This window comes from Gossypium hirsutum, chromosome D06 (assembly GCF_007990345.1).
Source record: "Gossypium hirsutum isolate 1008001.06 chromosome D06, Gossypium_hirsutum_v2.1, whole genome shotgun sequence".
Lineage (NCBI taxonomy): Eukaryota > Viridiplantae > Streptophyta > Magnoliopsida > Malvales > Malvaceae > Gossypium > Gossypium hirsutum.
In genome coordinates this window covers 55,727,598-55,739,114 of record NC_053442.1, presented here as the reverse complement: position 1 = coordinate 55,739,114, position 11,517 = coordinate 55,727,598, and the positions used below count along the sequence as shown (strand labels likewise).

The window sequence follows — 11,517 nt, the reverse complement described above, 5'->3', positions numbered from 1 at the left end:
TATTTTTCATTGGAACGTCAAGGCGATAAGACTGATGTCTTTGATCTGTTTCACTACCAGTACAGGAAGGTAAGATCTGTTATTTTCTACCTACTCCGCTGCTGCTCAAGGAGATAGGATTCACAATCTTCAACCTATTCCACTGTTGACCAGAAAGATAGGATTCACAATCTTCAAACATATTCCACTGCTGACCAGGGAGATAAAGCTTTGTGATTTCACCGATCTGTTCTCCGAGGAACATGACCTGTATAATGAACCTAATTATGCCTAAGATGAGGATGGCATGATCAAAATGCATCAAATGCTCCTAACTATACATGTATGAATAGTGTTTGCATGAGTGTAAAATGCTATTTTTTGTAAGAATGATCCTTCTTTATCATTTAGGTTATTATTGCTCGAATTTTATTAAGGTTTTATTATTGACGTGCTACAACACCTTCCTGCTCAGTTGGCATTTTCACTTAGTCAGATTGCCCCCACTGTAAACCTCAAAGTTCAATCTACTAGGACGCAAAATTTGTACCATCGTTCTCCCACTGTAACCCAAGGGTAGAAATATATGGCTTTTCTTCAATTCTCTCCTATCACAATTCAAGAATACAGGATCTAAATCTCTCTGGTCCCTTACACCATTCTCAAGGTATCGTACTAAAGGCTCATGCACAAATGAAGGCTTTGTTCTTCGAGAAAACCTCTTCCTATTATCTGGTGATCATTGCTTACTTATTTATCAACACGACATCTTGTCATTTTGTTCAATATTTTTGACAACAAAATCCAAAGAGAAAGTTCTAATTTAGACTCTTCCTTTTCAGATTTTCAACCTTTAAACATGGTGTGTTCTAAACAATAGTCTTGTTTCAGGTTCCTGTATTATTTAGAAACTTTTAGAGTAATATGCAAAACTTTCCTTGTGAAAGTTTTATTAGTCCATTAATCATTATAAAGTTTTATTAGTTCATTAATCATTATTCCAATGTAACATGCTTGCAAAAAGGTCATAACAATGGATAAGAATAAAGTTAGTTCTGAGGATAGCTCGAAAGGAATAAATTATCAAAAATAGTAAACAAAGATAACAAAGAATTTGATTGAGAATGTGTATCTTGGAAAAGAATGAAGTATTCCAAGAACAACAAGTTCAATAGTTTGAAAATTGGGTGCCCCAGATATCGCAGCTTGAACTTCTTTATATAAACTTTCTAAAGACCCTTCTGAGTTTGGCATTTGTTTGAGAGATCTACAGTACTCTGTCGATGCCTCAAGATGTTGCCTACTCTTTCCTGTTGATTCATATATAACTAGATCACCACATGCCCTAATCTGATCAAGATTCGAGTTGCTCTGATCACCTCATGCCCTATTTTGATCGATATTTTAGCCGTCCTTTTCGGGTTTTCAACTCAATCCCCTTTGGTCTCAAAGCATCCTTTGCGGATTTTCACATTGGCCTCTCCTTTTCTTTTTTTTTGAAATATATTTTTTATTGAATCCGAACTCATAGGATTAGGCATGTCCTTGTTATCCCTTCTGACGCTTTTCAAGATAAGGCCTTCTATATAAGGTCCTTCACAGTTTAGGATAAAGTTCTTTTTGTATGGGAATGATCTTCTTCAATACCAGGTCCCTCTCAGAAAATTCTCTAGGGCGGACCTTTTTTTTGTGCTCATATCATTTGCTTTTGGCACTTTCGAATATTCCTCTTCAATCGAAATTAATCCAAAAACTCAGAAAGAAAGAATATTGTTTTCAATAGGCAAAACCGCGATGAGCCCAAAAGAAAGGTATTGCCCTGGCAGAGGTTTTTTTTGCGTCGTTTGTTTGGCGATATGGCATTAATCGTGAACAGGCTGCAAACTTTTGATATTGTGCTGTTGTTCAAATTTAGTACATTTTCAGATATGATCCTTTTGGCGTTCCATATGATTCTTCAAGAATTTACTAACTTTCAACTTTGTAACATTGACATATGAAGCAGCTTCCACCCATTTAGTAAAGTAATTGACAATCACAAAGATGAATCGATAACCGTCAGACTCTTTTGGCGAGATCGACCAAATAACCTTCATGCCCCACATAAGGAGAAGTCATGTATCCCAATGATTTTTTTAGGGTAAAATCCGTTTCTCGACTTGTTCTACCATCCTTAACAAGTTAAAAAAATAGGCTACAATCTATGTCATCTTCAAAGTTATGAGATCCTTCTAAACACATATCTCGCTCAAAAGAAGATTCTAAGTCTGTAGCAGTGTCACTCATGTCATTGATATCTGGGGACCCATAGTAAGTGCAGAAGAATATACAAAAGAATATGTGAATTTATGAATAATTATTTGTACAATATAATTATGAATGAAAGAATGATGTGGAAGAAAATTCAAAAGAATGAAAGAATAATTACTCGCAAAGAATAAAAGAATATTGGCTCAAAAATAAATGTAAAGATGTATTCTATTAGAATAATGATGTTCAGACATGAGCCTATTTCACAAAGGAATTCCTATCATTTTTAGGCTAAAAACAACAAGAATGTTCTGAACATTACTCTAAGTAAGCTCTAGATGCTATAGAGATTTCTTCTACAATCCGATTATTTAGAACACTCTCAAGTTTATAAGGATGGATATCTAACAAGGTCCATTTTCAAGTGTGTATTCACATATGGCATTGATGTGATAATTGCATCCAATCCATTATCAATCATGATTGGGTAGTGGATTTTCTGCACTAGATCAGTCATCAAACTTGACAATACCCATGTTGATTAGTCTTTCAACTAGATTTTTAAATGTAGTGCAATTCTCTATTGAGTGCCCTGTAATTCCCGCATAATAATCGTATTATGCACTTGCGTCATACCATTTAGGGTACAGAGGCTGTGGAGGCTTCACATGAAAAGGGGAAACAACATGCACCTTGAATAAGCTTTGATACAACTCTTTATACGACATTAGAATTGGTGAGAACTAGAGCTTCTCAGTATCTTGTTTTACTTATGATTCTTGTCTTGATGAACCCTGCTGATTAGCAACCACTTTTCTTGGTTGATTCACTGTAATCGATTTACTATACACATTCACGCTGTCCACCTCATCTTCTTTTTCCTTTGAAGCTTGCTTTCTGTTATTTCCTCCAGCATCAATCTTTTCGCTCCTTATGGCGCTTTCAATCATTTCACCATTTATGACTATGTCAGAAAAGCTTCTTGTGACACTTCCTAACATATGTGTGATGAATGGGGCTTTCAATGTATTTATAAAGAGCATTGTCATTTCTTTTCCCAAGAGCGGTGGCTGAACTTGGACGGCGACCTCCCTCTATCTTTGTGCATATTGCCTAAAACTTTCACTGGGCTTCTTTTCCATGTTTTGTATAGTGATTCTATCAGGTACCATGTCGGTTACATGACTGTACTGCGTTATGAATGCCTGTGCTAAATCTCTCCATGAATTAATCTTGGTACGGCTCAATTGATTGTACCACCTGGATGCTGCCCCTGTGAGGCTATCTTGGAAACAATGTATCAGTAGTTGGTCGTTATTAACATACCAGTCATCCACCTACAAAACATGGTAATATGAGCTTTGGGGCCACTAGTTCCATTGTATTTCTCAAACTCTGGCATTTTGAACTTGTAAGGGAGTATTAAATCTGAAACCAAGCTCAATTCTTTAGCATCAACTGCGTAGCAGCTCTCAGTACGTTTCATTGCTCTAAATTTTTCTTCCAGCCATTTATACTTTTTTTAGCTGTTTTGGTAACTCTTCCTTTATTCTTTTTTTTTCAGCCACTTCATTTAAGTCAAGAATGGCAGAGTTAGCAGGGTGGTTTCCGGGGTTAGAGCCCGATCCAGCCTGGAAGTTTGAAGCACTAGCCTGGAACTGCTGAGACCTAATGGTGACAGAGGATTTACACGGATAAACTTCAACTTGGGGCTACGCATATGGAGGAGTAAAGCCTAGAGGATACAAGAGTCCATCCTCACTTTCCTCTTCAATATTGGCTACAGGGTTCTTTCCCTTATCCTTCTCGTCAGTCAACAGTCGCATTAATTGTGTCATCATGCTCCCTTGGGATTCTGTCATTTTATCCATCAAATTCTGTTGAATCTTCTCGAGCTGCTCCTTCATTCGCTGCTGAAGCTGATCCTGCATTTCTTTTTGGAATTGCTCGAGCTTTTCTAATCTTTGGTCCATACTTCTTGATTTTGCCCAAGTACCGTAACGGTGTTTAGTCGATTGGTTGGTTTCTAGGTTAACTGAGGAATGATTTTAATCGATTAGGCTCTTTTAGTGGACTTTAATGCGTATGATGTCATGTAATGTGAATGCATGCAATGAATGCATAAAGAGACGTTGATTCTGATTCAATTTCATTTAGAAAACTTTACTAGAAAAAAAATCTCTTTACATAAAATGGATATTTATACGGCCTGGCCCTCATAGGCGGAGACATTCGATCCTCTTCTTCATTCGAGCGTTAAGATAAATCTCATGAACTCTTTAAAAAGAACGTCTCTTCTATCTCCTTTTTACTCGATCCTGGCCGCAACTCGTTGCTCACTCATCCTCGTGATGCTCGTTGGCTTCTCTTTAAGAAAGTTCAGCTACTCTCGAATAATCTTTGTCATCTTGAATCCTTGGACAACGGAGCCATAGTCGTGTAGTCCTCCATTAAACTATCATCCTTCTCCTATCACGTTTTCTTGGACCATATTAGGACAACCATATTGTCATCCACTTTATCAAGAAACTCATTTTCTTATGACTCTCTATTTAGTAACTAAACGTGAATCAACACCTCTTTTTTATGATGAAAATGCAATGCAATCGCAACCAAAAAGAAAACAGGTTAGTACAAAGCTAAAGCAAGCAAGAATAAATAGAACACCTATTCTGGTGACCACTAGGGGTTTGGCATAGCTCTACCTAGGGCAAGTTCCTAAGGTTCACTCTATGTGGTTTGGTTTCTAAAGTAAGGATACCTGAACCAGCAGATTCCTCAATCTTCACCCATTATAGGCTCATACAGACCGAGTTTGATTTAGGGGAATACATTTCCCTATGCCTATGCGGAGACGTAGATCTCACGGAGGCATAGGTACGGATGTATCTCGAAAGCGATCCACTATCCTATACGGAGGTGAAAACCTCACAAAGGAATAGTTTCTCACTCCCACTTAGAGGGTAAAATCATTCAACTCATGTATAATGCAAAAATAACTAAAATACTTAGATTGATTAAGCAAGAAAATGATGAATGCAAAAGGATCTTATGATTTTTTTAAATTTATTTTTCGACCATAAGACAGAAATTAATCAACTTTGTGGCTCGACTCTCTTATTTTAGTCCTCAGCGGAGTCGCCAAGCTGTCGAAACCATTTTTATGAAAACAAAAATTTTAAAAAATTTAGTTGTTGAATTTAAAAAAAAAACGAAAATTGGGAGTTGCCACCAATCTTTTATTGAGGTGTGATTGGATCACCTAAAAATATCTTTGGTCTATGAGTTTTAGAAAAATGGATCCGGGAGTCGGTTATGCACGAGGAATGATTAGCACCCTCGTAACACCCAAAATTGGTACCTAGTTAATTAATTAGTGTCTTAATGTCGAGAATTTAAAAATATGATCCTTAATAAAAACTTAAAAAAATCGTTACTTATTAAGACTCTTATCATTTTGGAGAAAGAAAATGTCACACCCAATGCGTTAGGGCACGACATTTTACTTCCTCAAAAATGAATTAGTCCAAAATACTCGTGTAATAAAATTTAAAAGAATACTCATTTGTTTAAGATTTATAAAGAAATCACGGTCCAATACGTTAGGACACAATTTCTCAAAATCCTAAACTTGGAATATTTCCTTAGTTATTATTTTTTTTTAAAAAATCTTTGTCTCAAGAAATCAATACGTCACATCCAATGCGTTAGGATACAACATATTAAATTCCCAACAACAAGCTTTTCATTTTATTTTTGATTAATGAGCATTCTCGATTATTTGATTCAACAAAAAAAATTGGAACCCATTACGTTAGGGCTCAATTTTCTTGAAAATCCTAAATACGAGTATTATCTCAATTTTGAAAATTTTAAATTCGAGTGAAAAAATGATTTAATGCTACATTAAGTGTAAAATACAATAATAAATACAACAATGTCATAGAAATAATATAAATAAACGAAATTAATGTACATAAAAAAACCAACGACATGTAAAGTATCAAATAAATGAACAAAAAATAAATGAAAACATAAATCAATAAACAAAAGAAGAAAATAAACAAAGAAAAAAATTAAATATAAAGGAAAAAAATGTACAAAATATATACATTGAATTTATGGAGAATAAAAGACGTAAACATAACTTGCACATAAAATTTTAGGTTATAAAACTTATATATAAAATACATAATGCATTTATGAAAACAAAGAAAAAAATATAACTACATATACATATGTGTTAACAACATAAGTAGGTAGTTAAACATTTTCGAAAATAAATAAAAATAAAAAAATAGATATATACCTATATTAATTTTTTTTAAAAAAAATAATACCTATGGGGTGAAAACTTAATATAAATTATAATATATAAAATACTGCATGTAAAAGTTGAAATAAACTAAATATATTAAAAATAGGATTTTTTTTAAAAGAAATAAATTATATTTATGTATAACAAATATGAGATCAATAATACTATATGAGCATATATGTATAGAAATAATTTAATATAAATTGTATATATATATATATAATGGCATTATATAAAAAATATTATAAAACTTTAAAACATGGAAATATATATATAAATGGATTTTTTTTAAAAAAGATGTATTATAAAATAAAACTACTAAAATATTGAATTAATCATAAAAATATAAAATTATACATCATGAAATTAAATAATAATATTAACAATTTAAAAAATTTAAAATACTAGTTCATAATGGAATAAAATAATGTATATAAAAAGTTAAGTAAATTAGTATATATAGAGAAAAAAAATAATAGTATTAATAACAATAATAATAATAGTAATAGTAATATTATACTAATTAATAAAAAAACAAATATAAAAAAAGGATTAAATCTCAACTAGAACAGAATTACTAGGGAAGAAAAAAAATAAAAATAAAATGGAGGATTAAACTACAACACGCGAATTATATGGGGCCAGGTTGGAAAATATTCCGCCTCCCAAAACGTTGCGCAGCAACATGGATTAAAATGTCATAATGGTAAAGTTTCTGTGCCCAATTTTAAAAAAGAGGAAAAGAACTTAATTAAACAACACAACAAGAAGGGAGGACCAACTTCGCAAATTACCCCTTAAGGGCAGGAACGCGCGAATCCTGCCTGTGGGTCGGGTCAACGCGCGGATCCTGCCTTAGTAAACGGCGCCGTTTTGGTATTTTTATTTAAACTGAATATTTTACAAAAATCATTTATAACCAGAAAAAATAAAAAAACTAAAACTCTCTACTTTCTCTGCTAGGGTTTTATACCCTGTTTCAGCCACCGTTCAAGCCCTATGCCCATGCCCCGATTTCGACGGAGAAGACACCGGCTCGACGACTCCGGTGACTAGGTAAGTTTCCCCTCTTCCTTTTATGTTTTAAGTTAAAAAAATAAAAAAAATAAATAAAACTAAATGAATAATTAAATAAAACATACGCCCACAAAGTAAACCAAAAAAAATAATCACCTCTGTTATTCAAATATTTTTGGATCTATTCTCTCTTTTTCTTTGTATCTCCTTCACTGAATCCCCTTTTTACATATTTTAATTGGCTTTTTATAGCCGTAATGAAACAAGAAAATAAAGGAAAAAAATCATTCTATTATTTTCTTGATTTACAATTTTCTTGATTTTCTTGCTTATACTGCTTGTTGCCTTTTGCAGGTACATGCTTGGAGGAGCGCATGCGCGCCATTTGCAGCGGCGTGCGAGGGTGAGATTGCTGCGGCGGCTACTAGGGTTTCTGCTATACCCTTTGTGTTTTTTTGGCTAACAGATTAGGGTTAGCAATTTAGGTCTTATTGGGTCGAATTATTTGGGCTATGTAAATGGTTTTTTAGCCAGGCCGAAATTGGCCTATTACAAAGATTATGTATATTTATAGAAAATGCTGTCGAGCTTCATCATGATCATCCATTACACACTCATCGGATTTAACGAGGGGATAGTTCAGTAAGGGACGTCTCGTTAACTGTGGCCAAGGCACTACTTGTTGATTGATCAGATTTATAATTCAAAATCGAAGGCTTTCCTTCAGTAATGGTGCCAAAATAGAATGCTGTTCTTTGAGGTGATGGCAAAGTAACCGAGGAACTGCTGAGCATGAGAACAACTTTCGCCATTGGTGGCCTTGCTTCTGGATCTTGTTGAACGCACAACAAGGCGATGTGAATGCACCTTGCAACTTCATTGCTTACATAAGAATCTCTTAAGGCTGAATCCATCACTTCTATCGGTGTCCCATTTTTCCATTGTCTCCATACCTGCAAACAACCACCATATAACACTTCTCAGTACACAATTATTTGAAGTCGGGTGCAAGTGTTGGATCCTCTTAGACTTACGTAAGTTAGAAGGTTTTCGGCATGCGCAGAGTGACAGAAACTTGTATTCCTTTTGCCACATACAATTTCCAGCATCAAAATACCGAAACTATATATATCAGACTTTTCAGAGAATAGTCCATGCACAGCATATTCTGGAGACATGTAACCACTGCAACATAAAAGCGTCAGTAATTAACCCAGAACTTAGTAGATTTTTTGTCAATATAATGCAGCAATATCAAAACAGAGATTTGCATAAGTGAAAGTTAAATGCAATTGAATGGAAATTAACTTACTATGTGCCGGCGATTCTCTTGGTATGTTGTAGGCTTTTATTCTCCCCAACAATCTTTGCCATACCAAAATCAGAAATCTTTGGGGTCATGTCCTCGTCTAATAGAATATTACCAGCTTTAAGATCACGGTGTATGATTTTGAGACGCGAATCTGAGTGAAGGTATAAAAGCCCTCGAGCAATTCCTTTAATTATTTTGTATCGTAGGGGCCAAACTAACTGTCTTTGTTTTTCAAGATCTGAAATGAAAGAGCAAAAGAAAAAGTAAATGTTGTTTGTCATGATCAATAGGTCATAAACAGGTTATTTTGGTGAAAATAAAAGCATGCATGCATATCTGTCTGTGTGAAAGGGCCAAACCAAATATGAAGTGATCAAGGCTTTTGTTGGGCACAAGTTCATAGATAAGCATCTTATCTTTTCTTTCTAGGCAATACCCTAATAGCTTCACAAGATTCCGATGCTGAAGTTTGGCTACCAATACAACTTCAGTCTGAAACTCATCAGCACCTTGACCCGAGCTTGTTGATAGTCTCTTCACAGCTATTTCTTGTCCATCAGTAAGTATACCCTAACCGTGTCAAGCACAATAATTCTTTATGAAACAATCAACCTTGGGGCTATCTCTAAATCTTTAACCAAAAAGAGTGGAGATAATTTTATACGATCATACCATTTCCCTCACCTTATATACACTGCCAAATCCACCAGCACCGATCTTGTTAACTTCAGCGAAGTTTTTTGTAGCAGCTTCAATTATAATCAAATCAAATCTCAGAGATTGCGATGCCATGGCTTTGAGTTCATCTGCAAATTATATAAATTGTGAAAGTCATTGGCTTCTAAGCAAATATAATGGTGATTTTTGAGTTGAATCATATTACATATTTTGGCTTACCATTTCTGTTTTTTCGCGCAGTTAGTTTCTTGGTTGCTTTCCAACCAAGAACACAACATAAGAAACAGGACAAAACCAAGAAGCCAACCGTTGAAACAACTATTTTGATCACTCTCTGTGATGATATCCCCCTTCTACCTGAATAAGGAAGAATGGTTTGAAAATTATTGATAGAACTCGTTATAGTGATACAATGATACTCCGGTTCACACTCACTACATAAAGAAAACCTATTCAATGTTACCACAAAAGCAGAGGAGATTAAGTAAAGCGAATTTAAAACAAATTTTGAGTAAATGATGCATCGACGACACTACTTTGATCTATTACACCGACCTGGAGGAGGAGGTGGAGGGAGTAGAAGAGGATGTTGAGGCGAGACTGGGGGCTTAGCTAATCCAGTTTGGTTTAGGCTATAGAAAGGGCTTGTGTGATATTGTGCAGTACAGCTAGGGTACATAGCAAATCCTGATTGCTTTCCACCTAAATGGAATTGCAAGTCTGCAATAGCGTCCTGGAGGCATCTGTAGCAATCCTCACTGGAAATGTCGGGTGTGCACTGTGCTAGGCTGTAAAGTGTTTGGAACGCATTAAAAGTTGCCTCTTTCGTAGCGAACTTTTTAGTCCTGGATGTAGCGTTTGGAGCCCGAGTTGCAATATCTTTCATCACAGTTGCAACCAGCCGGTTAAAGCGGTATGGTTCCATGGCGTCTACCCAGTACGACAAAGTTACATTAGGTCTTTCAGCCATGGAGGAAAAGATGGACCGGTTCGAGTAACGTAGCATGCACTTGTTATACCAAATAATAGCCCAACTTTGGTTAGGACAAAGTTTAACTACATCGGCAGCAGCAAGGTTGATGCAGTCACGGCATATTTCAGGACGGGCATCCCCACGGCAGAGAAAGAGACCATACACCATGTTAGGCTCCTGTCCCGCGGTGGTGTTGAAGAATCCGTCGTGCTCCGTCGCGTTGGTTGAGAGATAAGAGAAGAGCTGATCGACATTCGCGGCATAGACGATGTTTCCGGTCAAAGTGGTTGCGTTGGAACAGAAGTAGTACCATCGCGTTAGAGCCTCTAAACTGCCGAAGCTAAAGGTTGAAAGACACACAGCTACAACAAAGAGTCTGGTGAAGGAATCAACCATCACCATTTTTTTTTTAATTTCTCAATTAATTTTATTACGACAGGAATTTTTTTTACAATGTTATAAAAAATAGGGTAAACGAAATGGTCATATCCTTTAACGTATTGGATTTAAAATTTTCTATTTTAATCATTAGCTTTATTAAAATTTAATATTCTGGCCACTCATCTAATGATGAAAGATTTTTTATTAGAATAATAATAAATTTATCCTTCTAATATTTATAAATTTTATCAATTTAATTTTAATTTAAAAAATTTAACAAATTTAACCTTTAACTTTTCACATTATGTTAACTTAGTCTTTAATATTAAAAATTTAGAAATTAGAAAACTTTAAAAAATTATATATATAAGTTTATTTTTTTGATAAGAATATATAAGATTTTACAAAAATAGATACAAAATTATAAAAATATTTTTGAATAAATCAATACCCATTTTCTAACATTGAATTTATTTATAAAAATAATAATTTTATAAATAAAATTAACAACCTTATAAATAAAACAATTCAAGAGACAAACCATGAAGAAGACTTAAGCAAATTCAGTTTTTTCTCTTTTTTTCAACATTAACAACCAGTGTGTTCAAG

General features: G+C 34.5%; 1 protein-coding gene across 1 annotated transcript; it reads right to left on the bottom strand.

Moving 5' to 3' along the window:
- Window positions 1-7,835: 7,835 nt before the first annotated feature.
- Window positions 7,836-10,986, bottom strand: LOC107901918 (putative receptor-like protein kinase At4g00960). Its single transcript, XM_016828098.2, has 7 exons — window positions 10,110-10,986; window positions 9,774-9,911; window positions 9,561-9,682; window positions 9,236-9,446; window positions 8,877-9,114; window positions 8,599-8,749; window positions 7,836-8,517 (listed from the first exon to the last, which is right to left on the bottom strand). Exons 1-7 carry the CDS (start codon window positions 10,927-10,929, stop codon window positions 8,188-8,190), a joined length of 2,010 nt encoding a protein of 669 aa, XP_016683587.2. The 5' UTR covers window positions 10,930-10,986; the 3' UTR covers window positions 7,836-8,187.
- Between the last annotated feature and the right edge of the window lie 531 nt (window positions 10,987-11,517).

Bases quoted from the DNA above. Each gene is read 5' to 3' on its own strand.
- LOC107901918 (XM_016828098.2), bottom strand. From the start codon at position 10,929: ATGGTGATGGTTGATTCCTTCACCAGACTCTTTGTTGTAGCTGTGTGT. The intron at 9,912-10,109 runs GTCGGTGTAATA...TTCCTTATTCAG, and splicing joins CCCTCCACCTCCTCCTCCAG to GTAGAAGGGGGATATCATCA. The intron at 8,750-8,876 runs GTAAGTTAATTT...TTTATGTTGCAG, and splicing joins AAGAGAATCGCCGGCACATA to TGGTTACATGTCTCCAGAAT.